Source organism: Pseudophryne corroboree, chromosome 8 (assembly GCF_028390025.1).
Source record: "Pseudophryne corroboree isolate aPseCor3 chromosome 8, aPseCor3.hap2, whole genome shotgun sequence".
Taxonomy (NCBI): domain Eukaryota; kingdom Metazoa; phylum Chordata; class Amphibia; order Anura; family Myobatrachidae; genus Pseudophryne; species Pseudophryne corroboree.
Genome location: NC_086451.1, coordinates 406,147,679 through 406,169,834, shown reverse-complemented (window position 1 = coordinate 406,169,834; position 22,156 = coordinate 406,147,679). Strand labels below are relative to the sequence as shown.

Below are 22,156 nucleotides of genomic sequence, written 5' to 3'. Positions count from 1 at the left end.
GGGATTCTGTACTGGAAAAGGACTTAGGTGTCCTCATAGATAGCAAACTAAGCAGTAGTACCCAAAGTAGGACTGCAGCAAAGAAGGCTAATAAGATATTAGCATGCATAAAACGGGGTATTGATGCTAGGGACGAGAGTATTATACTCCCATTATATAAATCACTAGTGAGGCCACACCTTGATTACTGTGTACAATTCTGGGCACCGTACTACAAAAAGGATATCCTGGAGCTAGAAAAGGTTCAGAGGAGGGCGACCAAACTAATTAAGGGCATGGAGACGATGGAATACAAAGAAAGGCTTGAAAGGCTAGGCATGTTTACATTGGAAAAGCGGAGACTAAGAGGGGATATGATCAACATCTACAAATATATAAGGGGACAATACACAGAGCTTGCGCGGGACCTGTTTTTGGTTAGATCAACACAGAGGACTCGTGGACACTCGCTCAGGTTAGAGGAGAGGAGATTCCGCACAATACGGCGTAAAGGCTTTTTCACGGTAAGGACAATACGTGTTTGGAATTCCCTGCCTGAGGGAGTTGTAATGGTGGAATCTGTCAACACCTTTAAGAATGGGTTAGATAAATTCCTAATGGATAAGGATATCCAGGGGTATGGTGCATAGTCATGCATTATAATTACTATAAATAGGGATAAAATGCAACGGCTGACATCAGCATGAGTCAGAAATTTTAGTAAAATCATCATGCATAGGAGACCACAAATAGGTTGAACTCGATGGACAATTGTCTTTTTTCAACCTCAGATACTATGTTACTATGTTACTATGTATGTTACTAATGGTCAACAAGGTCAAAATGTGAACTTGGAATAGGTAGACAGTAGAAAAGGTAGATGGTGTCAAAATGTCGACATGGAGTAGGTAGACAGTAAACAAGGTCGACAAGGTCAAAAGGTCGACACACAAAAAAGTAGACACACTCTTTTTTGGGGGGGGTGTTTTGTCACTTTTCTGCCACAAACAAGACACATTAGTGTACCGCTTCCCCTCACATGACTCGCTTCACTCACCATGCTTTGGGCACTGGATACCTTAGAGGACAGTGGGGGTCATTCCGAGTTGATTGCTGCGCTGCAAACAACGGCAGTTAGCAATCAGGCAAAAAAAAAAAACAGCATTTCTGCACATGCGTATGCACAGGGCCGGTTCAAGCCCTTGTGACGCCCCGTGGAAAAATAGGGGCGTGGCTTCATACGGGGCGTGGTTAGTTACGCCCCCATTTGTGCCCCCTGTAGCGCCGCTGAAAGAAAAATAAAAAAAATAAAATAATACTTACTATCCCCGCTCCTGATTCCCGACCGCTGCAGACCCCATAGCACAGCATAGACAGACACTAGAGGTCAATTATGACCCCTAGCGTCTGTGTCAGTTCCACAATGCTGTGCGGTGCGTGATGACATCATCGCGCACCGTACAGCAAAGGTCCGTAGGTAGCGTCTAGTTCCCTTCACAGCGGGGGACCAGCGGGGGGAACAGTAGCACAGTAGCAGATCTTGCCATGGTGCGGCGCCCTCCGGATGGCGGCGGCACCCTGGGCAAAAGTCCTGCTTGCCCGTGGCAAGATCCGCTACTGCGTATGCACTGCAATGCGCATGCGCGACGTACGGGTACTAAGGCCTTTGTGGTTCTGCACAGGTCCTAGCAACGTTTTCAGTCGCACTGGCGACCGCAAGAAGATTGACAGGAAAGGGGCGTTACTGGGTGGCATCTTACCATTTTCAGGGAGTGTTTGGAAAAATGCAGGCGTGCCAGGGAAAAAGCAGGCATGGCTGGGCGAACACTGGGCGGGTGTATGACGTCGAAAGCCGTCCCACCAACGTTAGAATCGACGCACATGAAGAGTAAGTTTAGGGCTGGTCTTGTTTTGCACAAAATGTTTTTGCAGGCGCTCTGCTGCACAGGCGCTCGCACTTCTACAAACCGAAAATACACTCCCCAGTGGGCGGTGACTATGCGTTTGTACGGCTGCTAAAAACTGCTAGCGAGCGATCAACTCGGAATGACCACCAGTGTGTAAAAGTTAGTAAGTGCTACCAGCACTGTTCAGCCCCTCTCTCTCCACCTCATTGATAGAGAAAAAGTGGTTTTGTTAAAAAAAAAAACGATAATGTTGTTATTCTCTCACTGCATAGAGTTTTACCTTCTTTAAGTCATGTTTTAAAATTTGACACCATTCAATATAAGTACAGTCTGCCTTTTGTAGAATGATTTCTGTAGAACATTGCCACCTGGTGGTCAAATCTTTCATACAATATAGCAGAGGTTCCCAAACTGTGTGCCGTGGCTCCCTGGGGTGCCTCGGGACACTTGCAGGGGTGCCCTGGGTTGGTGGTCAAGGGCCAATTCAAATTATTCATGGTCAATATAATTGGCAAAACCAGTGCTGGTGGTTGCCAGTCATAAAATTTGTGGCCAAACAGAAGCAAATCTTGTCCCTCACCACACAACTGACCCTAAGGATGACATATAAAGGCAATCTACTTAATGTAATATTTCTTTCTAAATTTCTCAATAAGAAATTTTTGGCCTAGGGGTGCCGTGAAAAAAAAATTCTGATATTCTAGGGCGCCGTGATTCAAAAAAGTTTGGACACCACTGCAATATAGTAATTACATAAAAAAAAGCCTTCTTTTTTTTCTTTAAAAATAAAGCAAAAAAAAAACTGCATCACCTGCCCAGATTAATAATATGAGATTTCTAACTGAAAAAACAGCAGCATTATATTACTTATATAAAATGTATTAACACAATCTGTAAATGTAAATGCCTGAATTCTGCATGTGTATGTAATGTGTGTGTGTGTGTGTGTGTGTGTGTGTGTGTGTATATATATATATATATATATATATATAATCCACTGTAAGCGGCACACTGGTAATAAAGATGCAACACAGCAGGTTTGCATCTTTATTACCAGTGTGCCGCCTACAGTGGATTATATATATATATATATCGCTACTGGATGTTTGGATTCGTTGTTCACGGTTGGTGGATTTGGTGATTTATGTACAGTACCTCCTGAGGAAGGCCCTTGCTTTGGGCCGAAAGCGCTTGAGGAATTGCTGATCATGTAAAGTATAATCTTCAATAAATGAACAGTTGTTAAAATACAAAAAGTCTGGAGAGTGCCCCCTCTGAATCTTTTCTCTACATTTGGATGCCTTGGTATCCGGGTGGACACCCCAGCATATGCATAACTGGAAGATGTGAGTGCAATCATACATTGGATATATATATATATATATATATATTATACAGAAGGGTGTGTGGCGGCACTCACGCAGGCTGACTCAAATAGAAAAGTTTCTCTTTATTGCCGACATGTTTCGGGGAATCTCCCCGTCCTCAGGGCTTGAGTGCCGGAAATTCCTTTTTGATATGTATATATATATATATATATATATATATATATAGCAATGGAAATAAGTGCGGCACTGGGAGTCTTGTAATAGAAGTGAAGCAAAGCCGTGTCTTTATTAGATCTACGTTTCGGGGACGCAGCCCCTTCGTCAGGATAACCACTCAGTGCAAATAACAGTGTTTAAATAGCAAATACATGAAGAGGTACTCACCGCCGCCCCCAGCCGCGCTGCCCGGGTCCCGGTCCTGACGTCACTACGTCCACCGGAAGTGACGCGGCTCCGGTCCGTGCGGCTAGCGCACTGGGGCTGGAGAACAAGTAACCATAGGAACAGGTTATAAACAACAACAAATGTTGGGAAAGTGCATCGTGCTGATCATATAGATAGAATCTGGTAGTGAGCAAATAATACTTAATATTTATCTTGCGGCTTAACCACTGACAGGATAAAACATGGGGAACAATACAATATGTGAAGCAAAAAACAAATGTTTAGAAAGTGCATCGTGCTAATCATATAGATGGAATCAGATAGTGAGCAAATAATACTTAATATTTATCTTGCGGCATAACCACAGACAGGATGAAACATGTGAAACAATACGATATGTGAAAGCGTTAAAAACGAGTGATACATTCACAACATGAAATCAGTCCTGCTAAACGCAAGCTACTACAGGAGCATTTTTAAATATATAAACCCGTGTGGGTGTAAGTTAAATAAATCTATCTTGGATTGCTCAATCAAGTATTGTAGCAGCATAATGAGGGGGGACTCTATTCAGTGCATATCTGGATACATAATGCTGAACCAATGACCATGTACACACTATATTAGATACACTGAGGCTTAGAGTTACGGATCCCAAAACACTTCAGAATTTAATAGAAGGGATATTAAGGAGAGGTCAAGGGGTAATGGTATAAATACAATGAGCTGCATCAACCTCCACTAATGCCCACTAATCTAATGCTCTCATAGAAAACATTTAAAACTAAGAGCCTCATTTAGGCTCCGAGGGGACTGGGTATTGAGTGTGTGGATCCATTTTGCTTCGGCCTGTAACAATTTCCTCGAACGGTCACCACCTCGTAGTGATGGCGGGACTTGATCGATGATCTTATACCGTAGTGTGGCCATACCGTGTTTAGCTGACGCGAAATGGCGTGCCACGGGTTGGTCACTGTCACCTTTTTTAATGGCCTCACGTATGGCTTACCTATGTTGTGCCATCCTTGTCTTGAAGGCACAATCGGTCTTGCCTACGTAGGCCAACCCACAGGGACAGGTAAGGAGATAGACAACGAATTTTGAATCACAGGATAGGGGGTATCTGATGTTATATTTCCTCCCAGTATGTGGATGCTGAAAACTGTCACCCTGTAACATATAACCACAGGTGGTGCATCCACTGCATTTAAAGCATCCATTTCTACGTCTGAGAAAGTTTTTTGAATTGTTCCTATCGAACGTAGAGATGTCTGTTTTGACAACGAAATCTCTTATACTACACCCCCTGGAGAAACTGGGCAGTAATCTCGACTGGTAAACTTCACCCAGTTCCCTATCCGAAGCTAAAATCGGCCACAATTGTCTGGTATGTTTAATTAGCTGTGGGCTTTCAGAGTTAAATCTTGTAACCCATGGGAACCTTCCTTTGAGTTGTTTATGTGGCTTGGATTTCAATAGTTGTTGCCGTGTAACCTTCAATGCTTTATGTTTGGCTTGCTCAAGCAGCCTTGTTGGGTACCCCCTCTCCCTAAATTTTAAGAACATCTCGTCCAGTTGTACATCTCTGATTGCCTGTTGGCTATTGATCCTGCATACCCTTAGAAATTGTGAATATGGAAGCCCTGTGATGGTGGATTTGGAGTGGAAACTGTCAAATCTTAAAAGGTTGTTCCTGTCAGTGGCCTTTGTGAATAATTCTGTGTTGATGGCTCCATCACTCAGTGAGATGCGCACATCAAGGAAATTAATCACCTTTTCATTACACTCCATGGTGAACTTGATGGGACTGGCTGTGACATTCTGCTGTTCTATGATCTCATGTAAATGACTTTCCTCACCCGTCCAAAAGATGAGTACATCGTCAATGTACCTCTGATAGAGGCATAACTTAGATGAGATATCTAGATCCTGTAAGAACAACTCCCTTTCTACTTCCCACATAAACGCATTGGCGAATGCCGGGGCTACAGCACTCCCCATGGCACAGCCAGTGCGCTGTATGTAGAAGTGATTGTCATGTAGAAAGTAGTTGTGTGTTAGTGGGAATTCCAGCAGTGACAAGAAGAATTTAATATCAGGACCTGCATATTTAGGATTATTGATTAGAAGATGTTCTACCGCTAGTAAACCTGCCCCATGAGAGATACAGGTGTAGAGACTGGTCACATCAACAGATGCCAAAACTATGTTCTTGGGTAAAACGCCCAATCCCTCAAGGATACGCAGAAGTGATGATGTATCCTTCAAATGCGTGGGTGTATCTTGTATGCAGGGTTGTAAATAACTGTCACAGTAAATAGAAATAGCCTCACATAATGAGCCCCTGGCAGATATAATAGGTCTGCCAGGGGGATTCACAGCATCTTTGTGAATCTTGGGAATCACATAAAAAATGGGAACTACAGGGAAATCAACAGAAAGTGCCTTAGCTACAGTAGGGGTGATAATAGCTATTTCCACCGCCTGTCTTAACATGTCGTCCAATTCCTTTTTAAACTGACAGCTGGGGTCTCTAGACAACCTGGTATATGTAGAACAATCTGCCAGTAACCTTGAGCATTCTGCCCTATACTTACTGGTATCAAGCACCACAATGCCTCCTCCCTTATCTGCCTGACGAATTATGATGTCCTCCCTTTTACCAAGGTCGATCAGGGCATCAAATTCGTCTTTGGCTAGATTTGGGTAAAATTTAGCACTGTTACTTGGCTCAGGTGTATCAATCATCCTGCTAAACGTTCTAATGGATGGATTCAAGGAATGTGGGTCAAACGAAGATTTGGTGAGTTTCCTCACCTGCGGTGGAAGAGAGGACGTCCCTGCAACTGGGATGCCCACATTGTCCTTCGCAAAATGTTCTTTAAGCTTCAAAGATCTGATCAATTTGTATTGTTCGACTTTCTGTAGAAACGGATCTGGTCGGGATGTCGGGATAAAAGAAAGTCCTCTGCTTAACACTTTAGACTCCATCTCAGTGATACGCTTTGAGGAGAGGCGCAACTAGTTTTTGACCTCTCCTCAAAGCGTATCACTGAGATGGAGTTTAAAGTGTTAAGCAGAGGACTTTCTTTTATCCCGACATCCCGACCAGATCCGTTTCTACAGAAAGTCGAACAATACAAATTGATCAGATCTTTGAAGCTTAAAGAACATTTTGCGAAGGACAATGTGGGCATCCCAGTTGCAGGGACGTCCTCTCTTCCACCGCAGGTGAGGAAACTCACCAAATCTTCGTTTGACCCACATTCCTTGAATCCATCCATTAGAACGTTTAGCAGGATGATTGATACACCTGAGCCAAGTAACAGTGCTAAATTTTACCCAAATCTAGCCAAAGACGAATTTGATGCCCTGATCGACCTTGGTAAAAGGGAGGACATCATAATTCGTCAGGCAGATAAGGGAGGAGGCATTGTGGTGCTTGATACCAGTAAGTATAGGGCAGAATGCTCAAGGTTACTGGCAGATTGTTCTACATATACCAGGTTGTCTAGAGACCCCAGCTGTCAGTTTAAAAAGGAATTGGACGACATGTTAAGACAGGCGGTGGAAATAGCTATTATCACCCCTACTGTAGCTAAGGCACTTTCTGTTGATTTCCCTGTAGTTCCCATTTTTTATGTGATTCCCAAGATTCACAAAGATGCTGTGAATCCCCCTGGCAGACCTATTATATCTGCCAGGGGCTCATTATGTGAGGCTATTTCTATTTACTGTGACAGTTATTTACAACCCTGCATACAAGATACACCCACGCATTTGAAGGATACATCATCACTTCTGCGTATCCTTGAGGGATTGGGCGTTTTACCCAAGAACATAGTTTTGGCATCTGTTGATGTGACCAGTCTCTACACCTGTATCCCTCATGGGGCAGGTTTACTAGCGGTAGAACATCTTCTAATCAATAATCCTAAATATGCAGGTCCTGATATTAAATTCTTCTTGTCACTGCTGGAATTCACACTAACACACAACTACTTTCTACATGACAATCACTTCTACATACAGCGCACTGGCTGTGCCATGGGGAGTGCTGTAGCCCCGGCATTCGCCAATGCGTTTATGTGGGAAGTAGAAAGGGAGTTGTTCTTACAGGATCTAGATATCTCATCTAAGTTATGCCTCTATCAGAGGTACATTGACGATGTACTCATCTTTTGGACGGGTGAGGAAAGTCATTTACATGAGATCATAGAACAGCAGAATGTCACAGCCAGTCCCATCAAGTTCACCATGGAGTGTAATGAAAAGGTGATTCATTTCCTTGATGTGCGCATCTCACTGAGTGATGGAGCCATCAACACAGAATTATTCACAAAGGCCACTGACAGGAACAACCTTTTAAGATTTGACAGTTTCCACCCCAAATCCACCATCACAGGGCTTCCATATTCACAATTTCTAAGGGTATGCAGGATCAATAGCCAACAGGCAATCAGAGATGTACAACTGGACGAGATGTTCTTAAAATTTAGGGAGAGGGGGTACCCAACAAGGCTGCTTGAGCAAGCCAAACATAAAGCATTGAAGGTTACACGGCAACAACTATTGAAATCCAAGCCACATAAACAACTCAAAGGAAGGTTCCCATGGGTTACAAGATTTAACTCTGAAAGCCCGCAGCTAATTAAACATACAAGACAATTGTGGCCGATTTTAGCTTCGGATAGGGAACTGGGTGAAGTTTACCAGTCGAGATTACTGCCCAGTTTCTCCAGGGGGCGTAGTATAAGAGATTTCGTTGTCAAAACAGACATCTCTACGTTCGATAGGAACAATTCAAAAAACTTTCTCAGACGTAGAAATGGATGCTTTAAATGCAGTGGATGCACCACCTGTGGTTATATGTTACAGGGTGACAGTTTTCAGCATCCACATACTGGGAGGAAATATAACATCAGATACCCCCTATCCTGTGATTCAAAATTCGTTGTCTATCTCCTTACCTGTCCCTGTGGGTTGGCCTACGTAGGCAAGACCGATTGTGCCTTCAAGACAAGGATGGCACAACATAGGTATGCCATACGTGAGGCCATTAAAAAAGGTGACAGTGACCAACCCGTGGCACGCCATTTCGCGTCAGCTAAACACGGTATGGCCACACTACGGTATAAGATCATCGATCAAGTCCCGCCATCACTACGAGGTGGTGACCGTTCGAGGAAATTGTTACAGGCCGAAGCAAAATGGATCCACACACTCAATACCCAGTCCCCTCGGGGCCTAAATGAGGCTCTTAGTTTTAAATGTTTTCTATGAGAGCATTAGATTAGTGGGCATTAGTGGAGGTTGATGCAGCTCATTGTATTGATACCATTACCCCTTGACCTCTCCTTAATATCCCTTCTATTAAATTCTGAAGTGTTTTGGGATCCGTAACTCTAAGCCTCAGTGTATCTAATATAGTGTGTACATGGTCATTGGTTCAGCATTATGTATCCAGATATGCACTGAATAGAGTCCCCCCTCATTATGCTGCTACAATACTTGATTGAGCAATCCAAGATAGATTTATTTAACTTACACCCACACGGGTTTATATATTTAAAAATGCTCCTATAGTAGCTTGCGTTTAGCAGGACTGATTTCATGTTGTGAATGTATCACTCGTTTTTAACGCTTTCACATATCGTATTGTTTCACATGTTTCATCCAGTCTGTGGTTATGCCGCAAGATAAATATTAAGTATTATTTGCTCACTATCTGATTCCATCTATATGATTAGCACGATGCACTTTCTAAACATTTGTTTTTTGCTTCACATATTGTATTGTTCCCCATGTTTTATCCTGTCAGTGGTTAAGCCGCAAGATAAATATTAAGTATTATTTGCTCACTACCAGATTCTATCTATATGATCAGCACGATGCACTTTCCCAACATTTGTTGTTGTTTATAACCTGTTCCTATGGTTACTTGTTCTCCAGCCCCAGTGCGCTAGCCGCACGGACCGGAGCCGCGTCACTTCCGGTGGACGTAGTGACGTCAGGACCGGGACCCGGGCAGCGCGGCTGGGGGCGGCGGTGAGTACCTCTTCATGTATTTGCTATTTAAACACTGTTATTTGCACTGAGTGGTTATCCTGACGAAGGGGCTGCGTCCCCGAAACGTAGATCTAATAAAGACACGGCTTTGCTTCACTTCTATTACAAGACTCCCAGTGCCGCACTTATTTCCATTGCTGTACATGGGACCTAGGTCCTAGGAGGTGAGGGCACGGGAGCACTTTGCCGTTACGCTGGGGAGCGAGAGGAGTGCCGGGTCTTCAACACTAACTATATATATATATATATATATATATATATATATATATATATACAGGTTGAGTATCCTATATCCAAATATTCCGAAATACGGAATATTCCGAAATACGGACTTTTCTGAGTGAGAGTGAGATATTGAAACCTTTGTTTTCTGATGGCTCAATGTACACAAACTTTGTTTAATACACAAAGTTATTAAGAATATTGTATTAAATGACCTTCAGGCTGTGTGAATAAGGTGTATATGAAACATAAATGAATTGTGTGAATGTAGACACACTTTGTTTAATGCACAAAGTTATAAAAAATATTGGCTAAAATGACCTTCAGGCTGTGTGTATAAGGTGTATATGTAACATAAATGCATTCTGTGCTTATATTTAGTTCCCATCACCATGATATCTCATTATGGTATGCAATTATTCCAAAATACGGAAAAATCCGATATCCAAAATACCTCTGGTCCCAAGCATTTTGGATAAGGAAGACTCAACCTGTATATATAATCCACTGTAGGCGGCAGACTGGTAATAAAGATGCAAAACAGCAGGTTTGCATCTTTATTACCAGTGTGCCACCTACAGTGGTTTGTATTATTGGTATTATTGACCCATGGCTATACGGGTCTAGGAGGGCACCGGGACCGAGTATTTGAACCTGGGAGCGCTGCCAGAATTTGCTATATATATATATATATATATATATATATATATATATATATCTAGCAAATAAGAGCAGTGGATTTTGTTCATATTTTGCGCAAAACATTTAAGCTTGCAGCCAATTCTCTGCAAGTCCCTACATACCCTTGATGCCGTGAAGCTGCCCGCAGTAGCCTAAGTACGCTCCTTGCAGTGCCCCTAGGTGTGAATGACATCATGGTTTTAGGGGCTGGAGCCAGCATAGGGCGCTCTGCTGCCCTGTTATGGTACGGAGTCTGATTAATTGGATGTTTGAGTATTCGTAAATTCCATCTGCAGAGAACTATGTCTGTGATTACTGTCTGACCACACTGAATGGCATTACACATGTTCCATTCTTCTAATAGACTGGCAAATAAATAGACTGCTGCAGTTAAGTCAATAGATGTGTGATCAAAGTGGCTATTTTTTGCTGTGCTTCAATGATTGGGACAAAAACGTATAAGCATGTATGTAGCCAGCACTGGGGATAGAGGTTAGTAATAAAGAGTATTTTTTCTGATGTCATCCCTGCTGCAGGGAGTACGGTGACTGTCATCGCCCAGCGGAGTTAGTAAGCCAACTGTTTTGCTTTCTAGGCTCTTTGTATAAACCGGCTTTCTTCATCCGTCGCTCAGTCTCAAACGTCATTTGTTCAGTCATCTTTGGGAAGCGGTTCGAGTACACTGATCCTAAATTACAAACTCTGCTGGACCTTGTTGCCGAGAATCTTAGGAGGGTGGACAACATCTGGGTTCAGGTAATAAATAGTCATGTGACCGACCTCTAACTAACGACCAAGAGTACATACAATTTGACAATGTTTTACTTAAAGGCTTGTTTATTGTTAGCAGAACCAAGCGCTCAGCTGTTGGGAACCATACAAAACCTTATTATGGAATATGATGCATCTTCAAAAGTTTCTCCAAATAACGTCCACAATCCTTTTCCTTTTAACCAATCCCGGCTTTCTCTCCAAGGTATACATATGAAAAACAAAAATAAACATAAAATCCATATAGAGCAGGGACGTGTGGTGAGCTAAATGGATCAGGAGGCACTGGCTAGCACCAGAGCCAGATTAACAAAACAGACAATATATGAGTCCAAGGGTACATCTAGGCATTATACACAGGTGCAGCAGAATAAACTCCTGGAAATTTTGTGAGTTTTGATAACGTAGGCGTGTCCAGGAGAACGGAGGGCGGATGTCTGACGTCCCAGCCGGGACCTCCATCGCTGGATCCGTCGCATAGGGTAAGTAGCTGCAGGGCTGTTCTAGTTTTGAGTGAAACTTTTTTAGCATATGAGGGCTGCACAAGCGTTCGCAGCCCTGCTAAGCTAAAATACACTCCCCCATAGGCGGAGATTAGTTGATCGCACCAGCAGCAAAACGTTGCTTGGTGCGATCAACTCGGAATGACCCCCATAGTGGGTAAGTATTGGGAGTTCCTTCCCCTCTTTGTAATATGGGTCTGTGGGGCAGATTTATTAAGCTTGGTGAAGTGATAACGTGGAAGGTGATAAAGTACCAGCCAATCAGATCCTAACTTCCATGTCACAGGCTGGGTTTGAAAAATGACAGTTAGCAGCTGGCTGGCTGCTCCTTTATCACCTTCCAATTTATCACTTCACCGAGCTTAATAAATCTGTGTGTGTCTTTTATTGATAGTGGGTTACCCTGTGATGTTTCAATCAATCTATGTGCTCACAGAGCTGGCCCTAACCAATATTATGCCCTAGGCAAGATTTTCGCTGGTGCCCCCTAGCACCACCGCTGGTTCCGCCTCTGACCTTGCACCTCTTTCCCAGCACCATCACTCCTCATCCATAGCAGTCCTTATTTTGGTGTTTGTACCCCCAATATTTTAAATAGGAACAGTTCGCATATTTGGCGGAGAGCCCAAAAAGGGGTGTGTTTTTGCAGGCAAGGGGCATGGCCACACAATAGTAACCCCAATTCCAATTACGCCTCACAGTACTGCAACTTTATTCACATTTGATCATGCGATAGTGTACATAATTCATATTACATCACACAGTAGTATCACTTTACCTTAAAAATGTTACTCCTCACAGTAGAGCCCCTTATTCACATTACGTCACACTGAATTGTTCCTTTTTCACATTACACCACACCCTATTGCTCTTTATAAACATTAGACGACACAGTAGTGCCCTTTCTATACGCAACGCCACATAGTAGAGCACCTTATACACATAATGCCACACAGTAATGCCCCTTACACATATGAGACACATTATTAATGTCCTTATAAACATAATGCGCCTTACACATTATGACAACCTTTATTAATGCCTTTTTACACATAATGTCCCTTACACATATGCTGCACATTATTAATGCCCTTATACACATAATGACACACATAGTGCCCCCTACACATTTGCTGCACATTATTAGTGCCCCTATACACATAATGACACACATACATTAGTACCCTGTTACACATATGCTGCACATTATTAATGCCCTTATACACATAATGACACACATAGCGCCCCTTAGACATATGTTGCACATTATTAATGCATTTTTATATGACACACATAATGCTCCTTCCACATATTTCGAACACTACTGCACAACCAACCCACTCACATGCACACAGCACTCACTGCCACTAACACTGTGACCTCTGCCTCTGCTTGGATACAGATGTGTCCTCATAAATCTTGCCTCAATGCTAACGTTGGGCACTTTTTTTTATGAAAATGCATCTTATTTGCATTGCTATGTTGCTAGGATGCACAAGCAGCTTCTTGTGATTAAAATGATATGCAGCATGGCTGTATACTGTGTGAGACTGTGGCTGTATCTGCATATGAAATGCTACACACAGAATATAGACATGTCGCATATCATTTTAATCAGCAGAAGCGGCTGATGCCCCTAGGCATATCAAATGCCCTAGGCAATTTCCTAGTTTGCCTATGCCAATGGCCGGCTCTGTGTGCTCACATGAGAGCCTACTTTACTAAAAGTAAATGGTATTACAACAGTACAATACTGTACATTAGTGTTTATGTTTTTAAATTTATTCATAATTCTAAAACTATAATTACATTGACATTTATTAAATCAAAATGTCTTTGTATTTAATATTTGAAAGAACATTTTATATAACCATGTTTTGATATACACGGTTGAGTCATATTCTTATGACCACCTCCTACATTTGACGTCGTCATCGTGTAGCCCATGAAGTACATCACGTGTCATGCGCTGGCTTGGTAGGTATAAAAGGTGTTTGATAGGCCGTTTGCACACATATCACTCATATCACTTGTTACTGTTATGGGCAAAAGGGGCAATTTTTTCCGAGTTGCTTTCAGGCCAAGGGTGGCAGTATTTCTGACACAGCGCAGTTTGTGAACTGTTCGCGCACTGCCGCGGTGAAGGTGTATCGTGACTGGACAAATGGCACCATTGCTAATAACCAACATAGAAACTGTAAAGCACCACATGTCATTGATGTGAGAGGTGAACGTCGGCTACAAAGGTGCGTGAGGGCCGACTGACACTGCAGTGGGGCAGCTCACCATCAAAATGAACCTGGGGGCCACCACACGTGTGTCTACAATGACAGTTCAGCCAACCTTGCTGTGTATGGGGCCCGAAGCAAATGAACGGCCACTGCATCTAGCTGGTGGTCATAATAATGTGACTCGACCATCTATAATCAAAATTAGTCTGTAATATCAAGTTTATATTAACAAAAATAACAGGGGAGACAGTGACATGAGGGGAGAAACAATGGAAGAGCAGAAGGGACAAGTATGGGATGATGCACCTTAAATAGAAAAAGAATAATACAAATATATTATAAGTGGTATAAACACCATGGGCTGGATGTAATGGCTTGCGAGGCGGGTTGGGATCGGGTGACCTGCGGTGGCGATCCTGGCAGACAGCATACCATCACCGGGTTCCCGTGCGCCAGATTGCCGGCGGGGGGGGCGAGCGCGATGAAGCCCCTTGCGGGCTCCCTGCACTCGCCACGCAGCAGGGTTGGTGGCTCGCTGTGCTCATCACAGGTTCTATTCCCACTCCATGGGTGTCGTGGACACCCACGAGTGGGCGGCACGACTGTCAGGATTTCTAGCGGTTGGGATTCAGCCGTTGGTATACTGACCTGCGGGATCCCGACCGCTGATCACATGATTACATGCCTGTGAGACGGCTGGAGCTCCGAGACACTGGCCGAACTCATACTTTTTTAAAGCAGCAAACATTTACAAGGCAAAACCTGGTTGGAGCTACGGTCGTCTCGCAAGCCATTACATCCGGCCCCTAGGAGCTTAAGTTATAGCCTGTGAGATGCAGACTGTGCGTGAATTCTGGAAAGTGTGCCTGTATTTTTAAAGTGGCAATCATTTACAAGGCAAGACCAGGTTGGTATTTGCCTTGCAAATGATTGGCGCTTTAAAACTACGGGCATACCCGCTGGAATTCCCGCACAGCCTTCATCTCCCAGACTGTTACATAAGCCCCCATATATTCAGCCACAGTCTTTCCCTTTCCATATCTGACTGGGGTTGGAGGGGCTATGGATCATTACATTTATGCCACGGCTACCATACGTTAATAAATTCTTGTTAGCAATCTGATCATTGTGTTGATGATGTGATCTCATCCATTTCAATATAATGGTCTACCCTGAGGATCCATTTGTCCAACAGAGAAGTGGACGTTTGTTTCCCAAAGGGGTCTATGACTACTATGGCTGTATTGCTTATGTGCCGCCGGGGGAGACGAATCAAGCCTTGGAGAGAGATGAAGTGGCCCACATCAGTCAATAAGCTTCTGTCATTTATCTAGCACAGTCTTTGAAATTACAGTTAGTAGCTGATTGGTGCTTTGGGCAAAGTCTTTACTTTATCTCTCTCCAAGGCTTGATACATCTCTCCCTATGGCTGAAGACAGTTTGATGCTTTTAAAATGTGTGTATGAGGTAGGTACTATAGCTGTCTTTGTGGTAAAGTTTAAAAAGATTCCAAGGTGGTTATAAAAGCCACTTTTATGATCCTTTACACTTACACCCTTGTGTTTAAGACCACTGTGATGTCCTTCATTCTCTTAGCTGTATAATTTCATACCATCAGTCCTGAGCCTCCTGCCAGGGCCTCACCACAGACTGTCTGAAAATTACCAAGCACAGCTGGACTACGCAGAAGCCATAGTACGGGAACATGAGGCAACGTTTGACCCCTCCTCACCACGGGATTACGTTGATGCCTTCCTCTTAAAGATGCAACAGGTTAGAGTTCAAAAGTGTAATATGCATTACCCAGGATGTGCCAACAGTCTACAGGGGGAAAACAAGTGTAAGAATACACCATTTACTGTAGAATAAATCAAGAAGTGACCACTCGGTTGGGTATATTGCCATCAGGGGTTTAAACATCTTTCACGTCCATACTGTATGCCAAATTCCAAACCGTAGTTAGCACATGTCATGTGGGGTGAGATTACTCAGACCTGGCACTGTGGGGACATCTGTATACCTGGCACTGTGGGGGCATCTGTATACCTGGCACTGTGGGGGCATCTGGCACTGTGAGGGGCATCTGTATACCTGGCACTGTGAGGGGCATCTGTATACCTGGCACTGTGAGGGGCATCTGTATACCTGGCACTGTGGGGGCATCTGTATTCCTGGCACTGTGAGGGGCATCTGTATACCTGGCACTGTGAGGGGCATTTGTATACCTGGCACTGTGGGGGCAATTGTGTATCTGGCACTGTACTACTGGGGGCATATGTGTATCACGTCCCATTTTAACTGGCCACACCCATTTTTTTGGTGCGCGCGCCTCCGGCGTGCATACTCAGTACCTCTAAGGGGCAGACCTACTGGGGGGCAGGGTAATTTTTTAAGTTGAGAATTTTTGTATGGCCCCCGAAGGATTTTATAAATATCCAAATGGCCCTCGGTAGAAAAAAGGTTCTCCACCCCTGGTTTAGTCTATAACATTCCTATCCCCACTGTGTATAGATGTACTAATAAAAATTATTTGCTGTGCTTCTTGTTGCATGACTTTAGGAAAGCAAGAACCCGAACACGGAATATATTTTGCCAAACCTGCTTTCGTCCGCACTGGATATATTTTTTGCAGGACAGGAATCCACCAGCAGCACATTGGGATATGGGCTTCTGATCTTAATGAAGTATCCACATATTAAAGGTAAATAGTCTGGAAAAAAGGAATTATGGGCTGATTCAGTGTGGTTAGTAGAGTGGATGTATATTAATCAGGAAAATGAGCATGGAAAAATAGCATCTTTCCGCACATATAGTATGCAGAGCTGTACACCTCTTACATCCGGGGATGTTATGAACTGCTACAGTACAAATAGAAAATACAAACTGGTCAGATTCTAATCTCACCATTGTACTACAAACAAGCATCAGATTGGTGCAATAACCTTTTGCTAACATAGGGGTCTATTCATGAAGCACTAAAGTGTGGAGAAGTTGCCCATGGCAACCAATCAGCATTGACGTAACATTTAAAATTTGCATACTATACAATTGTACGGGGCAGCTGATTGATTGCCATGGGCAACTTCTCCACAGGCTCACTTGTCCACTCTTTTCACTGCTTCATGAATAGACCCCATTGCCTCTTATGTACATTTAGTTAAATGATCTTTGAAAGTTCATTAACATAGGGGTGATATAGAATCCTCATATTGAGACAGTACACAGTCAAGTCACATTGTTATGACCACCAGCTAATAGCCAGAGTAACCGCCGTGTGCAGCACGGACAGCAGCAAGACAGGCTGATCTGTCATTTTAGACACACATCTGGTTGCCCCCAGGTTTATTTTGACAGTGGGCTGCTCAACTGTAGCGTATTGGTTGGCCCACATGCACCTTAGTAGCCGACGTTCACCTCACACATCAATGGCAAGTGGTGTTCCGCAGTTTCCACGTCCGTTATTAGCAATGGTGCCATTTGTCCAGTCTCGCAAATGGTGTCACAAGGCTGCCGATGTCATATGTAGGAGGTGGTATTAATAATGTGACTCGACTTTGTATAAGGTTCAAGGACTGTTTACGTTTTATCAAGGTTACCAGTAGTCTGAGGAAAACACAACCAGAATTATAGAGTTGCAGGGCGGGTGGTGCTGGTGAATTGAATCACTGGGTAAATGTCACTGTGGCCATTTTCGTGGTGATTTGCTCATGCGCAGACCTGTACATGTGCAGTAGACTCTGGTAAAAAGCGTCAAAATCGACAGAGTCTATTGACAGAGAGGAGTGGGCCCACAAGTACATGGGCTCCCTCCTTTCTTAATCTGCCCCTGCTCCAGCACTCAAAGACATGCTGCTGGCATAGAGCAAATTTGTCTCCACACAAATGCAGCACATTATTTTGTCTTATGAACATATGAAAACTTTTTTTGCAGTACCACTTTTTTTTCTCCCCAGAATCCCACATACACATAGCCAGAGCTGGCCCTAGGCTTAGGCAAACTAGGCAAATGCCTAGGGCATTTGGTATGCCTAGGGGCATCAGCAGCTTCTGCTGATTAAAATGATATGCAGCATGCCTATATTTTGTGTGTAGCATTTCATATGCAGATACAGCCACAGTCTCACACAGTATAAAGGCATGCTGCATATAACTTTAATCATGCTTGTACATCCTAGCCACATAGCAATGCAAATAAGATGCATTTTCTTAACAAAAAGGCACCCGACGTTAACATTGAGGCAAGATTTATGAGGACACATCTAGATCCAAGCAGAGGCAGAGGTCACAGTGTTAGAGGCCACGTGAGTGCTGTGTGCGGGTGGGTTGGTTGTGCAATAGTGTTCAGCATATGTGTAAGGGGCATTATGTGTGTCATGTGTAAAAATGCATTAATAATGTACAGCAAATGTGTAAGGGGCACTGTGTGTCATTATGTGTATAAGGGCCTTAATAAATTGCAGCATATGTGTAAGGGACATTATGTGTATAAGGGCATTAATAAAGGTTGTCATAATCTGTAAGGTGCGTTATGTTTATAAGGACATTAATAATGTGTGTCATATGTGCAAGGGGCATAGCTGTGTGGTAGTATGTGTATAAATGCATTACTAATGTGTGGCATTATATGTATAAGGTGCTCTACTGTGTGGCATAATGTATAGAATGGGCACTACTGTGTGGTATAATGTGAATAAAGAGCAATATGGTGTGGTATAATGTAAATAAGGAGCAATTAAGTGTGGTGTAATGTGAATAAGGGGCACTACTGTGAGGAGTAATGTATATAAGGTATTGTGACACTACTGTGTGATGTAACGTGAATTAGGGACACTATCGCATGATATAATGTGAATAAAGTTGCAGTACTGTGTGGCGTAATTTGAATTGGGGGTACTATTGTGTGGCTATGCCCCTTGCCAGCAAAAACACACCCTTTTTGGGCTGTGCGCTGAATGTGCACACTGTTCCTATTTAAAATATAGGGGGTAGGAAAACTTAAAATAAGGACTGCTATGGGTGAGGGGTGATGGTGCAGGGAAAGTGGTGCACTGTCAGAGGCAAAATTAGCGGTGGTGCTAGGGGGCACCAGCCAAAATCTTGCCTAGGGCATCATATAGGTTAGGGCCGGCTCTGCACACAGCATTGTCCCTCCAGCTTTGCTGCCCTTTTATTCTGCACTCCTAAATAGCGTAGACTCTTACCCTTGCTTAAGCTTGCTGACATTAGATCATATTTTTAATTCAAAATATATACTGTTACAGTTAAAATATATTGTGTACAGTAATATTTCTACATGTTGCCAGAAAAGGTCCAGGCTGAGATAGAGAATGTAATTGGACGAACCCGTAGGCCGTGCATGGAGGACCGCGCCAAAATGCCATACACCGAAGCTGTTCTCCATGAGGTTATGCGGTTTATTGACTTCCTACCTCTGGGCGCTCCTCATTCTGTGACAGAGGACACTGTTTTTAGGGGCTATTCCCTACCCAAGGTATTAATGTACTCCCAGCAAAAAGGACATGTTGCTAAGTATATTTGCAGCATTTAATTGATGCCAGCTCTCCTTTGTCTAGGGTACAGTTATCTTTCCAGTTCTGCATTCTGTGCTATATGACCCCTCGCTGTTCAAAAGGCCGCATGAGTTTGATCCAGAACATTTTCTAGATAAAGATGGTTTGTTTAAGAAAAGCGAAGGCTTCATGGCATTCTCTGCAGGTACGTGACCCTTCCCCTTTATCATATTTCTCAGTGTTCAGCTTTCTATGTTGAGAGATTGAGTTGTGGTCCTAAAGGTGAAAAGATGATAGGCCAGTTACATAGGAGATTGAAAAAGGTTTCCTCAGGTTCCTTGCTGATTCTCATGGTAAATCAATGATAGCACTCATTGCTGTATAAATCAGTTGTGCATTTCCTAATAAAGGCAGGCCATTGATTACCAGCATTGGAGAATAGATGACAACACCTAAACAAGCACAAACGGTCCTCTCTCCCATGTATTAACTTCTGCCAGTATATTAGAAATGTTAGAACACAATAGGTGATGAAGATTCCATAGTATAGAATATAATATGCCCCCCCCCTTCAATCTCTTCATCCAACATTTCAGCATCAGACGGAAGTCAGGCATGCCGCTGTTAGTAGTAAATAAATTTACATTACCTGGTTCTTTATAGCATAATGTAATGGAGTGTTCTCTATAATACACAAGAGAGAAAAGTGTCTTAGTAGTGTTATTAATGTGAAAATCACATATTCCATATTAAATGTAAGGAAAGGCAGACACTGCTCTTACTACTTTGCGAATCCAATGGGAGTCATCTTTTCTGCAGTAGTTCAGACTGACAGGATAAATAGGTAATGTGTATGGATGGCTGTGACTTGTCCTGATGGATGAAGTACTATCAGATAGAAGGGTCAATATTACACAACCAATCGGTAACAGATAGTTCCGCTGCTACCATCATCGCCATTGCATATCATTACACCAGGCCTCTAGTACAGGCTAAAGATATATCTCATACTGTAAGCAGGGGATCTGTGGCTTTGTCCAAGTGGAATCATGTTGCAACTACTTACTCTACCTACTTATGCTTGTCCAATTTACTAAGGTGGGAGTTTTTTTAGAACTGGTGATGTTGCCCATAGCAACCAATTAGGTTCTATCTACTATCTTCTAGAAGCAGCTAGATAAATCTTAAGTAGAATCTGATTGGTTGCTATGGGCAACATCACCAGTTCTAAACAACTCCCACCTTAGTAAGTTTATCCCTAAAATACACAAAACTCTAGATATGGATGCATTTTGATGAGCATGTACACTACGGAAATTGGTGTGTGTTTTGTATTTGTCTATGTACACTGCAAAATTGTATATATGCCTTACATTATATAAGGTCCTTAGTGAGTAAACCATGTCTAATAGAGGTCTGCATTGGATGAAAAGCCTACCAGTGATGTTATTTCAAGTAGACATTATTTCTTATTTAATATACTGTAGCACTTTGCATTATACACAGGTCTGTATACAGAATTTTTAAGCTTCTAGTTCTCTTACATATTTCTAGACCTCCTCTCTCATGGATATGGCTCACAGGGTCAACTCTAATTAGGTCAACAGTCTATAGGTCGACCACTATTGGTCGACATGCCAAAGGTCGACATGATTTAAAAAAAATGACATGTGAAAGGTCATAGGGTCGACAGGGACAAAAGGTCGACACTGGAAAAGGTTGACATGACAAATGGTCGACACAAAAAAATATTTTAAAAAAAATGTTGGTGTCGTTTTTGCTGTCACAGCACATGGAACCACAATTAGTGTACCGCGTCCCCTCGCATGGCTCGCTTCACTCGACATGCTTCGGGCAGGTTACTATTCCCAATCGTAGTCCACATGGATGGTAGGAAGAAGTTTAAAAAAAACAACCCAAAGACAATAAAGCTGTGTCAACCATATGTGTGTCGACCATTTCCACCTGTCGACCTTTTGTACCTGTCGACCATAAGCACTGTTGACCTAATGACCATACATGTCGACCATTCGTGGTTGACCTATTGACTGTTGACTTAAGGTCAACCTATCATCTGGATACCCTCTCTCATATGTTCCTACTGTATCTCCCTCCAGGAAAGAGAGCATGCCCAGGGGAAAGTCTGGCACGCATGGAGCTTTTCCTGTACCTCACCTCCATCCTTCAGAAATTTGATATTCGCTCTGATACACCTCCAAGTGACATTGACCTTTCCCCGGAATACAGCGGTTTGGGAAAAATGGCTCCTTCCTATGAAATTAGATTTATTCCTTATTAGATATTGCACTCTGTTCCATGTCTTCCTAAATCAATGATTTTTAATAAAGGTTTAATCCAGAGTAATTGTGCAGACAATATTAAACTCGCTTCCTAAATGATATTTCTAAAAATATCACTTTTCTTCTTTTGACATAGATTAGGTCTGCCATTTGATTCGGGACCTCTTTTCTGCAATCCTAGAGAGTGCCTCACCTGTCATAGACTTTTTACTAGAGATGAGCGCCTGAAATTTTTCGGGTTTTGTGTTTTGGTTTTGGGTTCGGTTCCGCG

The 22,156-nt window shown here is 42.9% G+C and overlaps 1 protein-coding gene across 1 annotated transcript in view; it reads left to right on the top strand.

Annotated features, from left to right (window-relative positions):
• Nucleotides 1-21,904, top strand: part of LOC134947862 (cytochrome P450 2G1-like) — a 52,747-nt gene extending 30,843 nt beyond the window's left edge. The window contains exons 4-9 of the mRNA XM_063935707.1: nucleotides 11,166-11,326; nucleotides 15,672-15,848; nucleotides 16,635-16,776; nucleotides 19,379-19,566; nucleotides 19,649-19,790; nucleotides 21,703-21,904. Coding sequence (XP_063791777.1) covers nucleotides 11,166-11,326; nucleotides 15,672-15,848; nucleotides 16,635-16,776; nucleotides 19,379-19,566; nucleotides 19,649-19,790; nucleotides 21,703-21,884 — 992 coding nt within the window. The 3' untranslated portion in view covers nucleotides 21,885-21,904. The remainder of the gene's footprint in view (nucleotides 1-11,165; nucleotides 11,327-15,671; nucleotides 15,849-16,634; nucleotides 16,777-19,378; nucleotides 19,567-19,648; nucleotides 19,791-21,702) is intronic.
• The last annotated feature ends 252 nt before the right edge of the window (nucleotides 21,905-22,156 follow it).